This window comes from Ceratotherium simum, chromosome 1, assembly GCF_057802395.1.
Source record: "Ceratotherium simum simum isolate JZ-2026a chromosome 1, ASM5780239v1, whole genome shotgun sequence".
NCBI lineage: Eukaryota > Metazoa > Chordata > Mammalia > Perissodactyla > Rhinocerotidae > Ceratotherium > Ceratotherium simum.
Genome location: NC_141900.1, coordinates 25,265,463 through 25,287,926, shown reverse-complemented (window position 1 = coordinate 25,287,926; position 22,464 = coordinate 25,265,463). Strand labels below are relative to the sequence as shown.

At 36.3% G+C, this 22,464-nt stretch overlaps 1 protein-coding gene across 2 annotated transcripts in view; it reads left to right on the top strand.

Moving 5' to 3' along the window:
- Positions 1-21,897, top strand: part of GNAT3 (G protein subunit alpha transducin 3) — a 48,024-nt gene extending 26,127 nt beyond the window's left edge. For both annotated transcript variants that reach the window (XM_004439331.3, XM_087434845.1), the window contains exons 4-8: positions 2,811-2,968; positions 7,540-7,668; positions 18,451-18,580; positions 18,770-18,923; positions 21,707-21,897. In XM_004439331.3, the coding sequence (XP_004439388.1) occupies positions 2,811-2,968; positions 7,540-7,668; positions 18,451-18,580; positions 18,770-18,923; positions 21,707-21,897 (762 nt within the window). The remainder of the gene's footprint in view (positions 1-2,810; positions 2,969-7,539; positions 7,669-18,450; positions 18,581-18,769; positions 18,924-21,706) is intronic.
- Positions 21,898-22,464: the final 567 nt, after the last annotated feature.

The following is a 22,464-nucleotide window of genomic DNA, read 5'->3' as shown; positions in this document are numbered from 1 at the left end:
GTGATGAAAGAATGAAAGACAGGGTGGCCATGGAAGGCATTCTTGAGGGGTTGGTATTTGGGAAGAGGCTTGAATAAAACAGGAAGTGAGCAACAGGGAAGACGTGGAGGGAAGAGGCCGTTCAGATGCTCTGAAATGGGGGCTTGGTGAGTTCAAGAAGCAGCAAGGAGTCCAGTGCATCTTGAGAAAAGGTGGGGGATGGAGAGAGAGAAGGAAATAAAGTCGGAAAGAAAGACATGGGTCAAAACCTGTAGACCATTGTGAGCCATAGTCAGGGCTTTGGGTTTTACTTTGAGTTTGATGGGAAATTACTGGAGTTTTTAAAATATGGGAGTAAGATAATCAGTAGGAATTCAGTTTTCAATCCATTTGGCTGTTATGTAGAAGGTAACTTCTCATAATACCTATTAATTGTGGTGTTATATATTTTAAAAATTCAAATTTGATTGGTGGGCCCAATCCCTTAAACACATGAATTTTGGTCTTTAAATTAGCGTGTTAGCACTTTAATAACTGCACTCGAACTTCAAGAATCAAAATGCAACATGTCCAACAAGATACTATTTATGGTTAAAAAAACTTGTATATTGCCAGATTCTCTACCCAGGCTGCACATTTGAGTCACTTAGGAGATTTTTAAAAATCCCTTTGCAGAACTTGACACCCCAGGATTCTGATTCATTTTGTTTGGGTTGAGGTCCTGCACTTGCTTATAATGTGCAGCCTGGTTTGAAAATCACCACCACTGGCTTTACCTACGCATCCAATAAACTAAAAAAGTAAAACATCTCAAAAGACAAAAACCACACTGACAGGATTATTTGCCCGTGGGGGAGGTACTAGCATTGAAATGGTGGTCAGTCCTCATGACATTTAAATGGTCAAAGTGAGGCTATATTCATGATATCTATATAAGGAAAGAATGTTTAAATTAAAAATGGAAACTTTTAAAAAGAAATGAAAGAGTATATTAGCTTGGTTTATAAAGGTATGCTAACAAGGCATGCAATTTTTTCCCTTTAGGGACAAAACTGAGCAACCTCTTCATTGCATCATTTGTCCTAAATGGCACTGTAATAGTGGAAGGAGGCAAATGAGGTGACGCCAGCAAAGTAACCGGATCATATTTTGCTGGATTTGCAGTTCTCCTTCACATCCAAATAATCAAGAACAATGGTCTTAAAATTTACCCTGTGCCGATGCAAGAAAATGGGTTCAAGCCTTTGATTTTGGCCATTTAAAATTTTTGGCCTAATGGTCATCTGATCAGTTTGGTTTGGCAATTAAATCTGAATGTGAAGAAAGATGAAATAAGGTTTTTAGTCTCAACAGAGCCTCTCTTTAACAATGAGAGACATACCCTCAATTTTTCATGCAAAGAGCAGACTTTTAATAAAACTGAAATAAACTTGTCCTCAATTGAAAATAACAAATTGAATTGTATCAGAAAAGCAGTAGGTTCTTAGTGGACATACTTTGTTGGTAGCCACCCGACATTGCACAGAATATGTTTGGGTTTGACTCTTTCAATGCTCATTGTCTTTATTGGTTTGGCAAATTGACCTCCTAGTTTTAGATTCCTCATTTGTAAAATGAGAAAATATAGTGTCTGTGTGACTGCTGTTGTTAGGATTCTGTGAGACGTTACATATGCCGTTGTAAATATAATAATACGCACTAGAAAGAGGATGAGGAAGGAAGAGTATGAGCTTTGGAATCTGACAAGCACGACTTGAGCCCAATCTTCATTTGCCTGATCTAGAATCATGGTCAATAATTTAATTATTCTGAAACTCAAATTCTTAATCTTAAAAAAAATTTTGTCATAAAATGGCTTTGATTATTAGTTAAAATAAACCATGGACAGTATTATTTACTCCATAAACTTTTTTTTCCTTCTGCTCTTGTCACCTCCAAATAGCCCATCAGGAGTAGCACAATTCTTGCTTTCTATTTTTTTCTTTTCTTTTCTTCTCTTTCTGAATGAGGTCTCACCTGAGCCCTGTTGATCTGCCCCAAAGCATGTAATTAACAACACCGTCAGGAATGTTTAAAAACTGTGGATCAAAATGTTTACCATTGCTTATTTATATGATTACAAAGAGGTACATGATGGCAAATAATATTCTATATCAATGTTTTTTAAAAAATACAATTTTAGGGGCCAGCCCCATGGCCTAGTGGTTAAGTTCAGCACATTCCGCTTCTGCGGCCCAGGTTCGGTTCCCAGGCGCAGACTGACACCACTTGTCAGCTGCCATACTGTGGCGGTGACCCACATACAAAATAGAGGAAGATTGGCATAGATGTTAACTCAGGGCAAATCTTCCTCAGCAAAAAAAAAAAAAAATAATAATAATAATACAGTTTTAGAGGTTTTTACTCCATTTCTTACTTAGTACTTTTATTTTCTGGAAACTATATGGCCATGATCAAAGAAAATGTGCCAGATTAGACCAGATTCATTCCCAATTTACGCCAGCATTTTGATCCTCTGAGAGCTCAAGGGACTTACACCAAAGTATTGTTATACCTTTTAACATCAGATTCAGAAGTTAGTGATATATATCAAAATATCCTATATTCTTCATATAATATTTTATAGTTTTTGCAATGGAGAACTCTTCTGGAACATAAGCCAGCCATTATAAGGAACTTTAGTATCAACTTGAAGATATATTGAATAGATGTTCAACAGAATTATTACCTACAGGAATAAGATAAAAATCAAGTTGAAATGCTTTATACAAAAAAAAATATGTGATTCCAAATAACACATTTTTATCTCTCTCGCAAAAACATTGCTATAGGAAGACCAACAACAACTTTGCGCAATGGCGAATAGCCTGGAAGATGGCGGCATGACCCCTGAGCTGGCTGAGGTAATGAAACGGCTGTGGAGAGACCCAGGAATTCAGGCCTGCTTTGAAAGGGCATCTGAATATCAGCTCAATGACTCAGCAGCTTAGTAAGTAAATGCATTTTGATAGGAATTGTAGTTGAAATGCTTAAAATTAAGAATAATATCTGTGTACTTTGCACTTGTAATCATAAAGTAAATGGCTTTAAATTTTGTTATACTAAAATAAAAATAATTGAAGAGAAATAAAAAAGACCAAGGTGATATAATCAGATGTAAAAATATAACAAGGGGAGCATTTTAAATAACTAATTTTGAAACCATTTGCCTGAGATCCATGTTATATTTTCTTCCAGTTAAAAATAATTAATCGTTGTGCACTGTGTTCAACATAAACACAGACTGGTGATGTGCACACTAAGGTTTTGGCTATTCATTTCATTGCTGAAACTATCTAAAAGAATCTTATTAATGACACATGCTTTGGCTCCATTGGTTTGATGAGCACGATACAGAATTCTAGAAAAAAGTAATGTATTTATTTTCAAAACATTTATATATTGTGAGTCTTTTCGAGTCTCAAGAAAGATTATATAATTTTCACAGCTATATCACTCAGTTAGCAATTATCAGCCACAAGGAAATTAGCATGTTGTGACACTATTTATAATTTCATTATAAAAATGAACTTGGGTGCCGGCCCCATGGCTTAGCGGTTAGGTGCGTGCGCTCCACTACTGGCGGCCCGGGTTCAGATCCGGGCGCGCACAAATGCACCGCTTCTCTGGCCATGCTGAGGCCACATCCCACATACAGCAACTAGAAGGATGTGCAACTATGACATACAACTATCTACTGGGGCTTTGGGGAAAAAAAGAAAAAAAGGAGGAGGATTGGCAATAGTTGTTAGCTCAGAGCTGGTCTTCCTCAGCAAAAAGAGGAGGATTAGCATGGACGTTAGCTCAGGGCTGATCTTCCTCTCAAAAAATAAATAAATAAAAATGAACTTGAATTTCCACTTTAGTAAATGGTTCTTAGCCTACCCCATGGTTATATGCCTGCACGCATGTGTGCACAAGTATACAAACATAATTTAAATACTCGTTCTATATTTCTGTCCATGCATATAAATGTGTAAAAAGGTATAAATACAGTCCTTTTGATGAACTCCCAACAGAACATGCTAGCAGCACTACAAAAAAAACAGTGATATAAAAGTGAAACAAATGAAAAATTATATGAGGACAATGAAACTTGCATGATATTTCAGATTTTTAATCATGATGGGCAGAAGGATTGTGGAGAGAAAACAAACCACCTAAATTCTAGGAAAAGATAACAACAACATCAATCTTCTGTGGTTACTCATTACTGCTCATTTTAAATTCCAAAATCCAATGGACACATTGCCCTTGGAGGAAAGTCCTGCTCTTCGCTCTCTGGTGAAGTAGAGAATGGATATCATCCTGTGATTACATTTACTTGAATAACTGTTTTCATAAGTGTACCAGTGCCTGGGCACATTTTAATACCAGGAAACTTCTCTGTAGTATAGAAAACGTGGGTTTTCTATATGAATCATTGATAAAGACAGTCAGAATTCATATGAAACTTTTGTGGAATATTCTCATAAAAAGTTGCTTAGCTAAGTTCTGGGAAGGGAGGAAGAGAAGAATAGATAAGTAGGTAGGTAGGTAGATAGGTAGATAGAGAGACAGATAGATGATAGCTGTAATTAATATATTTAGTTTTGGATACACATTATTGATTAAACATGATTTTTCCCTTAAAATACTGTAAGAAATGTATTTGCAATTATATTATCATTATGTTTGCCAAATTGTTTGCTCTTTGATAGCAAAAAATGTTTACATATTGTATAGTCAAAATGGGCAGATAAAATGACATTTTATTGTATTTTCTAGATTTTCGCATTTTAGTTTTAGCTTTTTCCTTCGTTTTGACATATAAAATATATTTTACACTGGGACTATCTATCATATTATAAATTCATATTAGAAGCATTTATCTGTTCTTCAAGTTAAACACATCTACACAATATCCACTTGCATCCATTTTATGAATGTGGCTTGTATCGTAATGTTTTTTAACTACCCAGATTTATTGGCAGGACAGTAGAATAACAACAATAAAGTCAATTTCCACCCCTGTGTCTAAGAAAGGTTTCATATAAAATAGAAGTTTAAAGGTTAACCTTTTTTTTTGCCCTTAGCAGTCCTTAAGAGGAAGATTAAGTAAAAGCTTGCTAAGAAAAGTAGTTGAATGGCCATTGCTTTCTTCCAAAAATTAACAGAGAATTTTTTTCAAATACTGAATTACATTCACATTTTAAAACTAAATATCACATCAGATCAGTAGCATATCCATGTCTATTTCGTATGCATCATATAGGGCATGGTCTCTTTCTTTCCCTTCCTTCCTTGCTCTTGCGCTCCCTCCCTCTTTCTTCCTTTCTTCTTTCCTTCCTTTCTGTCACTTTTTGGTGAAAGTGAGATATTGGTTCTTCTCTCAAACTCAGAAACTCTTCGAGTCTAAGGAAAAGGAGAGTCCTAATCTGTGTAAGGGAGGGGAACTCCGTTGTCAGCAACACAACACCTCCCCACATCGGTACTAGGAAACCGAGAGAAAAGTGTCAGGGCAGTGGCAAAGAGGGGGAAGATTTTAATTAATACTTCATGGTTTACTGACTAAGGCTGTCTAGTGTGCTATTTAAATCCATATGCTTTAAGATTTAACAGAGACTTCACCAGGAAAAATACTATTTTTTCGTGATTGGAAAAAGAATAAGATTTTTTTAAGTGATTTGCGCTGTATGTATGTAGGGCCTCTGGATTGGTTTAAGTTTTAGACCACTGGCTTCAGCACCCAAATCCTAGATTTGTTTATTAAAACAAGCATTTTAAACGCAAATTCGTCACTCTGCCAAGGCCTCTGCTTTGCTTGACATCATTTACACATGCAAATAAAAGTACATTAAAGCATGCCTTTACCAAAGCATTCATTTAGCTACGTTCAAATGGACTTAATCTCTCTGATGGCAGATCTGTTTCTGTTTTGTTTTGGCTCCTGCGTGAACCAGCCGACCAGTAGTGTACTTACCACATATGCAGGCTTAGTTGATAGGAAATTCACAAAGGAACTTGCTTCACAAAACAGAAAGAAACTAGAAAAACCTTTCAATATTTTCTTCTGATATATTTATGTCTTGATTTGTCTCTCTTTTTAAGAAAAAATAAACTTTATTAGACTAAAACATGGTGACAAATTTTCACATTACAAGTATATGTATTTCTGAAGTGTGATTATTTAGCCTTGGCCAAAATCCCTTTGGGGCACTTGCCTACTCTTAGTTTGTTTCAGCTTAAAAGCAGAAAGATTCTCCAAGAATAAATTTTCTATATTGCCGTTGAATTTATTTTTTAAAAAATGATGAAATAACTTTGTTTTTTAAGGCATTGTGGTGGGGTGCTAAGGCAGAGCAGCTCAATGTATCCCCTGAAAAATTCAACTTTTGAGTAATTAATATTCAGCTGGATTCTACCCCTCAAATTCTGTCTGGATGGCTGTACGCTCACCGTGATCTTTCTATTTGAGCTATCTATGTTAACTTCGTTCAACGTAATGGCCAAATTTGTCATAAAAACCTTACCAGGCATTACTATCTCTAACATTTTCATAGAAATAGACGTATTGTCAAGCTATTAAAAAGCCTTAGTATCAAAAGTCTAAAACAGTGGTTTTCATCTGTTTTTAAAGCAATAAAACACTTTGTTTTAGTCTAAAGACATTATCTGGTTTCAAGGATGAAGCTAAGAGGGGCTTCTTGCATCTGCTCTAACACATTCTTATAGAGCACACAGCTTAATCAGACTTATCCCTGCCTCTCACCACCCCCGGATTCTGTGGGCAAAAAGAGGACAGTGTGGGGCCTGGTAACACAGGGATTTTAACTATCGCCTCTGGTACGAGTTAAGGACACACTGATGCCATGATGGAAGAGATGGTTGGAGTGAGTATAACGTGTAATTTCAGCCTTCTGTCCCCAGGAGTGCTAGCTCAGGGATGGGTCAGCAATTCCAAGGGTTTGGTCCAGTATGAATCAGCACAGAAGCCAAAAGCTTATTTATTGAGCTAACCGGATATAATCATGACAATTAATGAAAATGGTTCAGTCCAAACTAGACAATCCATGGAGAAACAACACAACAGCCTTCCAATTATGACATTAAAACCAATCACTCTCTGAAAATTCAAGGTGCTTCAAGTCTAACTACAGCACTTTGAGGATAATCTAGTGACTGGCATTACAAGGTAGCATTTTTGGGGATGATCTAGACCCTATAAAAAGAGCTTTTCTCTCAAATGCCTATCCATATACCAGCAAATCTATCACTTACGCCTCATAAAACACAGGCTAAGGCAGCATTGATCTAGCTACCTTTAACAGAAGCCCCCATGGGTCAGCTGCGTGCCACCCTCAGCACTCTGCAACATCCCGGCCACCAAGCCCTTGTCATTCTGATGAGCCAGAGTGTGAAAAGAACCAGTCTGGAGTTAACCATTTTAATGGAGCCTAAACTAAAAATTCATTTGTACTGAATCCTGGTATCTTCAGATACAAAGTTAAAAATATATATGGTATCTCATTTCTTTATTAGCTACCTTAATGATTTGGACAGAATAACAGCTCCTGGATATGTCCCAAATGAGCAAGATGTTCTACATTCTCGAGTGAAAACAACTGGAATCATTGAAACTCAATTCTCCTTTAAAGATTTGCATTTCAGGTATGATCAAATGTCTTTTCTAACTATCAACAGAAATATGCCCCAGGCTCAATATTTCTTCCCGGAGAACAGCTCTAATCCGTGTTCAGGCGCCGTGAGTCCTCGGGTACGCTCCCTAGACCTGGTTTACTCTCAAGACGCTGTCCCTTGTTGCCGCCTGTAGCCGTGCACCCAACCCTCACCCTGAACCTCATCCCTCCCTCCAAGAAAAATGCCTTTGTCTTGAGCAGGTGAGAGCTAGATTTTATTTTCCTCATTCGTGAAACTGATATCCTACTTTGAAAAAAAAAAAGGGAATATATTTAAATAACATTTCAGCAACAGGTGCCAGGGATCCTATTTCCTTCACCTTCCTTCTCTCCCATTTGCTTGAAATATTTTTATTAATTTTTTCCTTAATTAAAAAAATGCAAATAATTAAGAAGAGAATTATTTCAATGTGACACTGTTTACTGGAATAACAAGGCCCTTTTTATAAGCATGATTTGGGTGTGAAAATGAGTCCGTTATTTTCATTGCTGTTACATTATCAAGAACTTCCTAGAAATTCCATTGCAAAATTACTCACTTACTATACCAAGAAATGGAAATCCATTCTACAGTGTTAGAAAATGTCCCTCGACATTTAAGCACCTTGTCCCTATGGACTATAGATGAGATGGACTATTAGATATTAAAATCAGGTTTTAGATGTACCCTTTAGAAATGAAAAAACAATGAAAATATAATAAAATCATTAACATATGTAATAATGGGAATATTTTTAAAAAGGAGAAAAACTGGAGGAAAGATGACATGAAACATTTGTATCCATTTGTGAGGATAATATTGTTTCAGTGAGATTAAAGCTTTAAAATTTTTTAAGTATTAAAATTGGTGATATAGAATCTCTAATTAGAATAGTTATTACGTAGAGGGCAGAATATTTGCAAGTTAATATGGAAGAAAGCTCTTCAAAATGTATACCTAAATTTCAGGCCTTACAAATAGTTGATTTTCTGAAAGATGAGCCAAAGATCAAACCAGGATAAAGGGACTGCAAAGATGGGATCAACAACTCCGCTCGGCAAATGTAGCAGAACTCAGTCCTGTCAACACAGCGGTACAGCTCCTCTCCGGCGACTACTTTCTCCAAACTCTTGATCTTTGATCCAGTTCCTGGGATTTTCCTTTGGGAGCCCAGGTCCAATCACTTCTCCTCTGTGCCCCTCTGAAGCCTGCCAAGGCATTTTTGGCACATTCCTTTTTCTCTCTTACTCTTCTTCTTCCTCTCCAAATTTCTCACCGAAACACAGACTAAAAGCTGAGTATAGGGCTTGAGGGTGGTCCTACAGCCTGGGATTGAGATAGCAGTAGTTGTTGATGAACAAAGTAACCCTTACTTGCCTAATGAGTTTGTTGTAAAGATTAGATGAAGTCAAGTCATAGCAAAGAGTTATAACTTGATGTTAGCTTGTCTTACCCAAGCTAATGGAATTGTCTGGATCCTGTGTTGTCTGGATCATAAGCCGGTTTTGAAAATTAATGTCACATATTGAACATCTAGAAGCTCGCAACCCTGGTCATTCTCTGCAACATCAATCAATTTATTATCGTCTCAGAAATGGTCAATATCATGAATTATCTTTTTTATATATTTGTTCCTTGGACATTCCAAGCCTCAGGGCCTTTGCACTTGCTATTCTCTTTACCTAAAATGCTCTGACCCTGGATCTCTAACAAGACCAGCTCCTTCTCATCATTAAGTTTCCAAATCAAATGCTGTCTCCTCATGGAGCCTTGACCATCCTATCTGTTAACCATCTCTGCATATCCCCATCACTACTACACCCAGCAGTGTGCTGGTAAACATGTAACAACAGCCTCTCTGGGTCACTGGGAGGGGGTAACATGACGAACTGGGCATTGCTATCCTTATGTAAGATAAAGAGTCAAGAAACGGAGGCTAAAATGAGGTGAAAGATTTCTTCTAGATCATACATAGACGTGCCAGAAATGCTATTAGAATCCACATCTTTCTAACTTCAAAGATGACACTTCTTATGCTGTATATCACTGACGGACTATTAGGTAAATTGGAGTGAAAACCCTACTTTTTCTGTAGAGTAAGTACTTCTTCCAGCATTGTTGGTCATTTATAATTCCCTTCAGAGGGAAGAGGGAAGGGGGAATAAAATGGCAGCCTGTTGGGGAGACATCTTTGAGTCAGCAGGGCTCTGTGGTACTTCACACGTCTGTGCTTCAAAACCAGGGTGACACGACTATTGCCAAAGAGCCCTCAGAACCTCAGAAAATTATGTTCATTTCCTAGAACATCCATTTCACTCAGTACCAAGTAATATAAATGTTTATAAATTTTTAAACAATTATACTCTGAGTAGAATACAGCATTTGCATTATTTTTTTAAAATAGTATTTTAAAGATGTTTCCCTCACAATAGGCCTCTTTAGATTAGACCTCTAGCTCCGCACTGGTGTGTCATTTTCTCATCCTCGTAGTTCTGTGGTTCATTTTGTGAAGTCTTGTCTTAAGTCATATAGGTAAAGGACCTTCTGTTCTACTTTGGTGTATTTCTGGACTTTATGAAGGAATGACTATACAACTACTCTTTGCCATCCACTAAGACAGATTTTGAGCTCTTTTGTTTTCTTAGGTTTTGCTTTCCCTCTGGCTCAAGAGGGTGTGTTATTAAAGGCATTGTCTGTGAGGAAGAGAATGGAAAATACTAGCTACTTACTCAAATGCAGGGAAATTCTCTGAAAACAAGTAGTTAAACAATAAAATTTTGAAAATATACTTCATTTTACTATAAAATATAAAAAACAACTATACTTTTTTCTTAAGGAACTATTTAAAACCATTTGAACACTTTTTTTCTTTCTTTTCTGCTGAGGAAAATTTGCCTTGAGCTAACATCTGTTGCCAATCTTCCTCTAGTTGCTTGGGGAAGATTTGCCTTGAGCTAACATCTGTGCTAATCTTCCTCCATTTTGTATATGGGACATCGCCACAGCATGGCTGTCAACAAGTGGTATAGGTCCACACCTGGGAACTGAACCGGGGCTGCCAAGGTGGAGCACACTGAATTTAACCACTAGGCCACAGAGCTGGCTCCTTAAATACGTTTTTAAGTTTAGTGACAGCAATTGAGATATGTTAATCCCTTAATTCCCACAGTTAAATCCCTTTTTTTTTGAAGTACTGAATAGGATTTTCCAAAAGTGCATAGGCTTTTGTAGTGTAAAGTTTTGTAGTATTTCAAAATAGGAAGTATAAAAACAGTCTATCTTCCAACTCCATTTCAGTAAGTGCACAGGTATTAAAATATATTGCATTAGCATTGATTTGTATTCACATGGCATAAATCATCCTATGACTATTTAAAACTAAAGACTTAATTTACATATTAAATTAGAGAACTTTAGAATTTTATACAGGAACATCAAAATGACAAATTCTCTCTGCCCATGTACTGTATTATCTTCATGTATTACCTAATTTAATGAAAATTACCTTAGAGTTCTTGTCAAACCAGAACTCCAACTGTCAAGCTGATAAAATAAATTATCTTTACAGATATTACAGTACTATGTAAATGGAAAATACAATGCAAATGTGAGCCCTTTTATTGTTATAAAATAATTCCTCAGGACAAGGAACTTATAGATTTACAAGGATCTATCAAATGATTATAGAGAAGTCACTTTCTCCCTAATTGCCCCATGATTGAAAAACAGAATTGAAAGGATGTGAAACCATATGAGACCCAAGGAAAAAAGTTCAGCAACTATTATAACGTAGAGCTTTAGATTTTGTGAATTTAACATAACTATTTTCAACAATGTTTGAGTGGATCCATGACATAAAATAAAGTATAATTTTGCTGAATTTGAAGTTGAATCCTGTGCAACATGTTCATTTCTGTGGGGGTATGATTATCTCAGCTTAGGAGTGAGTCTGGTTGTCTACTCAGCAGCTGTGTCAACTTAGCTTTGTTATTCTCTGTTAGATCTTGCAGAACAATAACTCGTGTATGACTATATACTTGTTTTGGGTATGTTTATGGTTAATATTACAAAATAATAGGCTATATAACATGATATCTAATTTATTCTAGTGATAGAATCTATTTTAATGACTTTCTGAATTACATTATTTAATAATTAGAGAATTATCTATTGAGCATTTTAAGTTCGAAACAGACAGACATACACACATTTAGTAGAAAGTATATAATGGTATTAATACTTATGGGAGTTTAGTGACCCTGGCTCCTGTATGGTTATAAGTTCTTTTGATTCTGTTTTTAATCACAGCAGTTAAGGGACCTAGAGTGACCTCTGTGCATATCCTTTGTGTCTGCAGGTATATACCCTGATCTACTTTCAGAACTGGGCACACGAGAAAGACTGGGTTAGGCCATTTTGCTGTGGCTGCATAGTGATGACACAGATCCACCTGTTGGCCCTGTCATATGTAGTCATCTTAAGTTATACCAATTCTGATACAACCAATTATCTTGAATAAATCCCATTCAACAGAATAGTTTAAAATAAATTCCTACTCAGATTAGATCTCATTTTTCTGTGGTCAAATATATAGGTGATGTCAGAAATTGTGATTTTTTTTCCCAAGAAAGTCACATGTTTATGGCATGAGCAAAGACATCTAACAAATAAATTAGCTGCAGTAGCATTATCGATTTTTAGCTAACCTAGATTTTGCAGCACTATAAAGGGCAGGTTATTTTATAATAACCTATTCTGATAGGAAGTGTGAATAATCTTATGTGGTCAAATATTTAGCCAACTGTTTAAACCCATAAAACTCAATAGCTTTCTGAACTGTTTAAAATAGACTATAAAACTCAACTGTGTAGTCAACTGTTTCATATAAACCCATAAAACTCTGATGGTTTGCCCTCTACTAATGCCATGTGTAGTTTAACAAATAATCAATGTTCAGCTATCACTTAAAACCTGGCCTGTTAATTTTTAGCTAAATCATACATTTCAGGCATTTTAAAACATTTTTTTAAAATTTAAGAATCCTATGGCGCCGTCCCAGTGGCACAGGCAGTTAAGTGCAGACGCTCCGCCTTGGCAGCACGGGTTTCGTGGGTTCGGATCCTGGTCGCACACCGACGTACTGCTTGTCACTCGATGCTGTGGCAGCATCCCATATAAAGTAGAGGAAGATGGGCACAGATGTTAGCTCAGGGCCAATTTTCCTCAGCAAAAAAAAAGAGAGGAGGATCAGCATCGGATGTTAGCTCAGGGCTGATCTTCCTCACACACACACAAAAATTTAAGAATCGTAACTTAAATATCAGACATAATAAGGAAATATGTATTACCAAAAAAATAAATAAATAAAACAAAAAACCCTTTACTCAAAATGAGGACTGCAGGTTCCAACCAATATCACTAACCCTCTGGTTACCTTGACTATTCAGGGAATTAAGGGTATTCAAGCTGTATCACATATCCATTCACCTCAATAATTGTCCATGTAGATTTGAGCAATCAAATGTTTAGTCAGCAGGTATACCTGTTTCTCTCTGATTTCTATTTTTGTTTGTCACAGAATGTTCATGATGGTGTGTGTGTAGATATGTATGTATAGGAGAATCCTTCTTCAGTGAAACGTGTAATAAGTAAATGCTTTGGGAATCTCCAAATTGTTTCAGTAGGTTGTAATGCTTTATTCCTCTAAAATGAGCCCCAAATTAAAATTTGGAGGAAGAGGTAAAAGTGAAAAGAGATGTATGAAAAACAAATTACTACAACAGCAGCAAAACAAAATGTACCTCTTCTTAGACCTAACATAATATCCAGGAGAATCAATATGAAAGCAAAACTCCAGCCATTGGTCTGATTTGCTAAGGAGCATTTCAGCTCAATAATAGCTGATGGCATTAGAGAAATGTTCAGTGCTCCCTGGACCTATGTCTCTAATGTCAATCTGCACACAGAGAAAAAATATATTGTTTATCAAGTGAGTCATAAAATGAGAAGATTGTTGGCATGCGTTCTAAGATAGACTTCCAGAAGTGATTTCATTGATATGAGTAAAACCCAAGAAGAAGTAGTCTTTGTCCTCCCTTCCTTGGGAGAAAGCTAAGCCTATTAAAACATGTTTACTGGAGGCTGCATGATATGTTGAAAGAACACTGGGCTAAGGTCCTATTACACAAGATATACCCCTTACTAACCGTATATGTTCACCTCAAGAGGAGAATGGCTACCTTACACATCGGGGTTAATACCATCAGTAGGCTGCAAAGAAGCTGAATCATCAGAGAAACTCAGGAGAAAGGCAGTGAGACTGCTGGGCTTGCTGTCACTCTGATTTTCATCTCAAAGATTTTTCAGCTGTTCCATTTCTTGGGAAAGCCATTTGAGATCATATGTTGTAGAAAAGAAATAGGTAGGAAGTATATGAAATTTCCTTCTTCCCTTTTGCTGGGGAGTTTATAGCCCCCCCAGAGTCCATAAATTAAGAATACCCATATCTTGATAATTCTTATTACTGTTGTATTACTAGGGACTCCCTGCAAAAATTTAAAAAAAAAAAAAAAATTTAAAAACTATTAACATGAGAAAAATAAGATTTTCCTCTCAGGGGTAAAATATTTGGTCACCATGGAGGGAAATCGAGCAGTTATACAAAGTCAACTTAAGAATATTCTCAGATTTGCAAGATTTAAATATAATCTGACTGAAAATATAAACATGATTCAAGGAAGAATGTAGCAGTCAGAATGGATAGAGATAGGTCAGTTGGCCATAAAAGCAGAGAAAAAGAGGCTCAAAAACAAATGCTACCAGGACTAACCCAAGTCCTAGTTAGCAGAGAAAACTTAGCCACAGTATCCTAGAATTTGGTTCCTACAGCACTGCCATTCCTACTGTGGAAATTGAACATCGGGCTCCCTTAGTGCAAATATTCCATTCATCCAGTGACCTTTGTCCTGGTTCCATGATTAGTTAGCTCTCCATTATATGACACCCACTGTGGAAGCAAACCCTGAGGAGAGGATTAGAGCAAAAGAGGAAACACGAACTATGGAGATTCTTACATGTTAAAATCTAGTGGGTGGGGGTACAAGGAGTGGTTGTAGTTTGAAAAGCCCACCAGGAGTTCAAACCTAGAGAATTATACTCCTTCCTCAACTCACCAAAATCCGCAAGTTAATGCATCTTTGTTCAATCACAGTATCACATTTCTTTGCCAACGAATGATCTATCATATATTCATATACGATCAAATGCAGAATACGTACAACACCTAGAATCTAGATTGTCTACACTATCTCCATTAAAAGAATGGCACACAACCCCTGGGAAAGGGAGATTTTAAAATTTTTGCCTGGTAACCTGTTTGACAACACATAGAACTACTGTCTGACCTGGGGGAAGGAGAGACTCCAGAGCAAAGATAATTCCAATCCACTTGATGAGGGTTTGAGAGCTAACTATAAACACTATGTACTAGTTGGGGACCTCTGGTCTAAGTATATAGACTTACACTTGATGAGCAGCACAGCAAAGTTGAACACCTTTCACAGCATAATGGTCACACCCACAGAATTTATTACGGCACCTGGTACATAGCAGCCTCAACAAATATTAGTTGAATTAACAAGCCTTGGGCAAGCTGCTGAAAGGGCTCATCTGAAAAATAGGAATAATAATTGTACCCACCTTATAAGTTTATGGTGAAGTTGAAATGAGTTAATTATTATAGAATGCTTACATGCCTGGCAAATAGTAAACTCTTATGTGCTGTGTTAAATTAAGATTAAAACATTATAATTGGTGATGTGGGAATTTATGGAGGAAATAGTAGTCATGATCTGAACTATTTCCAATTCTCCCACATTTTATACTTTATTTTAATAAAGGTTTTTTCAGTAAAGCAATAGATAAAACTCTACTTTTCAAAATCTGAAAAAAAGACTGAGATTACATTTATGGATTAACGAAACATTTGACTAAAAATTTAAAGGTCCGAATGCATATTTTTATCTTTGCTTTCATAAAAATGTTGACTGATTTCTAAAAATTAAAGTTGTTGGTTAATTTTCACATAATATAACCTTAAAGTCAAAACCCTGCCCTCTTCCTCCATTTATATTGCAAGTCTGAAACTGCAGAGGGTTTGTTAATTAGCAGCACATATGATAGTCTTCATTGACACTGAATTTAAATTTTCAAATCACGTAACTATTGAACTCAAACATGATCTTCAATATTCTGAGCGTCTTGTCTTTCAATCTACTACCGAATTGAAGGATTTTGCCTTGGTGCGTATATATATTTGAGGAATTTTAGTTCTATGTATCTGTTCTCTACCTGGTTAATATGTGAAATATGAAGTACAGTGTATTATACTTTCGATTATCTTCAGTAAGTTAGCTGATTGACATTTAGTGCCCCAAGGATCATTATTATCTTTGATATCTCTGTACAGCTTGGATGCTCATTGGTGCTTAATATCCGGGGTTTAAACTATTACACAAGCCCCATAATTTCTTTCTTTGCCTCTACTCTCTTCCTCATCAAATCTACCTTCTGGACTCAGATCAAAGTGACCTAACATAACAACAAGCAAACAAACAAAAAATGTTAATTCTCTACCCAGAAATCTCCTATAGTCCCTCACTGACCACAATATAACATCTATTCATCTCAGGTAGTATAAAAGACAGTAAATCTATTTCCAGACTTACACCTCAGACTTACTCCTGCCCGTTCAAATCCTCTGCTCTTGCTGTCACTCTGTTGCCTCTACCTGGAAGATTCCTTGCCAGACATCCACTTGGCTCAATCCCTCATCTCCATAGATTTTTACACGACTCTCATCTTCTGCAGTTTCTGATCACTCCATTTCAAATTACTACCCACCCCCTACACTCTCTATCATATACTGACACCTAAGACTATTTACAAACACACACACACATACACACCCCCCACCACTACTAGATTAGAAGATTCTAGAGACTGAATCTCCAGTACCTGGTATAAGTGCTCAATAAACATTTGGTGAATAAACAAATAATTATCAGGCCATATATCTCAGTGTTTCTACCTTAATCCTTATGTTCCCCAAAATATAAATTATTTGCTTACCCCTAATATGCCATGTTCTCTTATGCCTTGATGATTTGCATATGTGCTTTATGTAAAAATCCCCCCTGCATCCCATTAACATGGAATCTCTTCATTTATTAGCAAATATTTATTGCATGTGTATCATGTCAGGCATGGTGCCTTGCACTGGAATATAGCAGTCACTAACACAGATGAAGTCTCTGTTCTTGTGAGGCTGCTCTTCTACTGGGGAGATGCTAGCTATGAAACATGTAAGAAAAATGAACAAACCAGTTAATTATCAACTGTGACAATTACTATAAAGGAAACAAGGAGAGTGGTGGGATAGAAAGTAAATGGGGGATGGAGAGAGATACAATTTACATGGACACTCAAGGAGGCCTCTTTGTGAAGGAAATATTGACGTTAAGACCTGCAAGTTGAGAAAGAAGCCGTTTTACGTAAGGAAAAAAGGAATCGTGTCATGTGGAAAGGAGCCAGACTATGCAAAAGTCCTGAGAGAGCAAAAAGGTTTATAATAAAGGAACTGAAGGAAAGTCCTTGTGATTGGACTGCATTAAAAAGAGGAAAGTGGTATGAACTAAGCTTGGAAAGGTAGGCAGGAACCACAACAGCAAGACCCTCAGAGGTCGTGGAAACCAGTTTGTGTTTGATGCTAAGGGAAGAAGCCTTTGAAAAGCTGTAAGCAGGAAAATGGTTGGTAAGAGTCACATTAAAACAAAATTCTGAGTGCTGTGGGAATCGATTGTAGGCTGTAAGCATAGAAACAGGGAGGGCACTCTCTCGGTGGCCCTGGTGAGAAATGTTGGTGGCCTGTGCAAGAGGGGAGGACTTGGATAGTAGTGGGTGAATTAGAAACAGCATTTTGGATGTGTACTACATGGAGGTTGAAGGAAATGGTGGTATTAAGAGTTTATCTCCTAGTTTCTTTATTGAGTCATTATGTCCACAATGGTGCCAAAATACCAAAAGAGAGGGAGGGCCAAATTTTCAAACACCTTCTCTGAGAAAGTTTCATGATCCCTCAGGCTGACATAAACCTTCTTCTGGGCTCACATTTTACCTTGTATATTAGAAAATTTATTATATAATATTGTAATAATGTATCTGTTTTTCTTTCTACAAGACAGCAAGCACTTTCAAGATGATGACCGTATCTTTTCATCTTTGTGTCAGTCGGCCTAGCACACTGTCTAGTACATAGAATGCAAACAATAATTGTTTGAATGAATGAATGTAGGAAGAGCTCAGAGAACAGGCATCATAGTATCAGAACTATGGTAGCTTCCAATCTTCTTGAAGGTTCTATTAATTTAAGACTATGTATAAACTTTTATCAAAATCTCCTGAGGCTAATAAATTTCTTACTAAAATTCTAAACTGCTTTAAATTTCCCAGCTGCTCAAAGTCAGCATGTGAATGATTTTACCCTAGTCTGCATGAATAATAAGAAAAAGAAAAAAAAGATGAGCTTTCTCCTTTTTTCTGTAGTCCTTGAACTGTAAACTGGCCAAATAAGACTTATTTTATAATCAATAAAATCAAAAGAATACTTTTTAAAGATATGAGAGCATCCTTTTATAACTCTAAATGTTAATCTTAATATAAATTTTGGAAGATATTTGTAAGATTCATTATGCGGTTATTTTGATTTTTTTAAAGAATGTTCGATGTAGGTGGACAGAGATCTGAGAGAAAGAAATGGATCCACTGCTTTGAAGGAGTCACATGCATTATATTTTGTGCTGCACTCAGTGCCTATGACATGGTCCTGGTGGAAGATGAAGAAGTGGTGAGTCTAAAAGGAAAATAAAGCCAGGGTGAAAAACAGGCGTTTGTACTTTCCACTATTAGTACCAATTTTCCCAACTCAATACGGCCTTCCAAAGCTAGATGTGCCTCTAGATGCTTGTTTCTAGTGCCCAACAGTAATATTTTGCAAATAATAATCCTACACATTCCCATCTTTTGTACCTAACAGAACAGAATGCATGAAAGCCTTCACCTGTTCAACAGTATCTGTAATCACAAGTACTTTGCAACCACCTCCATCGTCCTGTTTCTTAATAAAAAAGACCTCTTTCAAGAAAAAGTAACCAAAGTGCATCTTAGTATCTGCTTTCCAGAGTACACTGGTAAGATTCTTTTCCTTTAATTCCACCGTAGTAAATTCTTATATAGACATATATTTTCCTATGTGGATCTTGACATGTAATATTTATGAGGTTGAGACTCATAATAATTTTTTTAGTCGTGTGTATGATCCAAACTGGAAAGAATTGTACAAATAGAGAGGAAACCCTCTCTACATTGTCTGCGGTAAAGCAAAGCTCTAAGGGATAAATGGGAGGCGGTTAGAGAGACCAGGGTTGCTACTCTAAATCATGTATCAAACAACATTGCAAACTATGTTATCTTAAACATTATGGTAGGAACTTAAATTTTATTCCAAAATGACATTTTTTTATGTATTTCCTAATGAAACCTTGTGATACTGTCCTAGATCTCCATGTGGCTCTTCAAAGTCTGAATTAAGTTTCCAGATGGATAGTTTGAATGAATTTGAGAATAGTAATGTCTTCTCTTTTTTCAGTTTTCTAGGTCCTAGAGTTTTAGTGCTAATCCTATTAGTCAATGACTATAAAAGTCAGGTTCTACAGAAGTTTTGTTACTGCTTCAGAGACAACTTTTTTTTTTCTTGTAAATGGTTACATGCTTTGTTGTTAATGAAATTGTGTAAGATGGAAATATTTATGATTTAAACACAAATACAGACCCAATTTCACCACCTAGATATATGGGTAGCTCAAATATTACTAGGAGCATGGCATTCTGTAGAAATAGCTATTTGTGCTAATCTTTAGTTAGTGCTTATATCTCTCTTCTATATTTATAAATATTATTAATTATATGTTCACACGTTTATCATGTGATTAAATATAATCATGATTCTATATTGAATATCACAAATTAAATACAGACATAATTAAGTTTGCATGTTTCTTTTAACCAATAGAGTTTACTTCTTAGAGCAGTTTTTAGTTTACAGAAAAAATGAACAGAGAAACTGAGTTCCCATATACTCCCTCTCTGGTCAGCTCCCAGTTTCTTCTATTATTAATATCTTGCATTGATGTGCTACATTTGTGACAACTGACGAACTCATATTGATACATTATTAACCAAAGTCCATAGTGTGCATTAGAGTTAATTTTTTGTGTTGTGCAGTTCAATGGGTTTTGCAAATGCATGTGATGTATCCACCATTATAGTATCATGAAGAATAGCTTCACTGCTCTAAAAATCACCTGTTCTCTGCCTATTCATGCCTCTCCCCTCTCCTCCAACCTTTGGCAACCACTAATCTTTGTACGGTATCTATAGTTTTGCCCTTTCTAGAACGTCATTTAGCTGGAACCATACAGTATATGGCATTTTCTAACTGACTTCTTTCACTTTTCAATTTTAAATGCAATATCCATTTAATTTTCCTCCATGCCTTTTTGTGGGTTGATAGCTTATTTCTTTTTATTGCTGAATAATATTCCATTCCATAAACAAACCAGTTCCTTTATTCTTTCACCTACTGAAGGACATTTTGATTGCTTCCAATTTTTGGCAATTATGCGTACAGCTGCTATAAATATCCACGTGCAGGTTTTTGTGTGCACATAAGTTTTTGTGTAAATACCTAGGAGTGCAATTTCTGGATTGTGTGGTAAGACTATGTTTAGCTCACTGAGAAACTGCCAAACTGCCTTCCAGAGTGGCTGTACCATTTTGCATTCCCACCAGCAATGAATGAGAGCTCCTGTGGCTCCACATCTTTACCAGCATGTGGTGGCGTCAGTGTTTTGGATTTTAGCCATGTTTCATTGTTTTAAATATTGTGCCTCATGGAATTTTTCTCCTAGTTACAATAAAGTGGGGAACAAACTCTTATCTGCTCAAAAATCCTTATGTTACTGCTCTATCTTGTGTTAGGTCCCCACTAAGCATATTCTGTTATCAAGCCAATCACCAGGTCACTTTTAGCTGCTCTGTATTTGTTAGCCTTCCTATTTTATTTCCGCCTTTTCCCAGTTGATCATTGTCTGTCCTGCTATGAGGCTAAACTTTCTCAAGCACAGCCTTCATCAGCTGTTCATTTAGCTCAACTAAAACACCAGTCAAGAACAGCTCCTATAGTCTTACATATCTCATCTCAGCCATTTTGTTTAGTTAGCAACACAGTTCATAATCTGGCCCATACCATCTATTCTACTTGATTTCCTACAATTCCTCTGCAAAGATCTGTCATTTCCATCTGACCAGATTCTCCAAGGTGCAATCCGCTTCTCTACCCTTCCCTCACGTCTGGTGGACAGGCCGTTCTCCCTCTCACTTTTTGCCGTTCACTCATCCTGTTTTTCTTCTCTCTTCTAGCTATGCCCGAAGGTCCAGCTCAAATACCACCTCGTTCTGTAGTGGTAGTTCATCTATAATTTCTACTTCATCTATAATTTCTACTAGTTCTGTAGTTCATCTATAATCTCTATTTTTTTCTTCTTTTAGTTCGTATTAAAACGCATGCACACACCCATATACACATATCCATGCACAGCTTTTCACATATTTACAGGCTTAATTACTCACTCACTTTGTTGTGTAAATATGTTAGTATTTCTACTATATTCTGAAATTTTTAATGTAGAGGTTACATTTTAGCCACCAGAAGCCTCCAGTGGGGTAAGCATAGTTCCCAGCACAAAGTAGATATTGCGTAAATCCCTGATAATTGACCAATCTCTTTTTAATTTTTCAATACTGAGTACATCCAAAAGCAGCACACAAAGGAAAATCCTAAAACTTACTAATGTTATTTATATTCTTTTAAAAATGCAATTAACATTTACTTTAAATTTTTTTTTTTAACAAGGGCCAAATACATTTGAAGATGCAGGGAACTACATCAAGAACCAGTTTCTAGACCTGAATTTAAAAAAAGAAGATAAGGAAATTTATGCCCACATGACCTGTGCTACAGATACTCAAAATGTCAAGTTCGTGTTTGACGCAGTTACAGACATAATCATCAAGGAGAATCTGAAAGACTGTGGGCTTTTCTAATCAATCCTTTTTCTCTTTCACTCTTGCTCATGTATGCTTTTCAAGATATAAAAGGAATGGTGCTGTGTGATGTGTTTAGTTTTAATAGATATTAACTTATCTACAAATATGATTAGCATTACAAAGCAAAAAGTTTTCACGCAAAAATTTTAATGTATTGTCACCTGTATCTGAATAAGCTTTGATTTCTCTGGGACACTGAGGATGGGGGTGTCTTTGATGTCCTCAGGTCTGAAAACTGGTACATTTTGGTAACTCTATAACAGCACATATTAGTGACACTGAATTTGCTCAGAAGTAAACTTCTGCATTGCGGCCTGTTTTTAATCACAACAATGAAAAATGCAAGGTATTCCATATTATTTCCACTGGCCAGATCTCGAGAGGCATTCATTTTTGTTGACAATGTAGCTGTGCCTGTATTTTAGATACTATTCAAAGATGATACATGTGGTATTTTATTGGTTCATTACTCCTATTCAGCTAGCTGCAAATGAAATGTTCACTACACATATTCTTGTTGATGGGAAATTACGTATGCACAAGAAATGCATGTAATTTCATCTG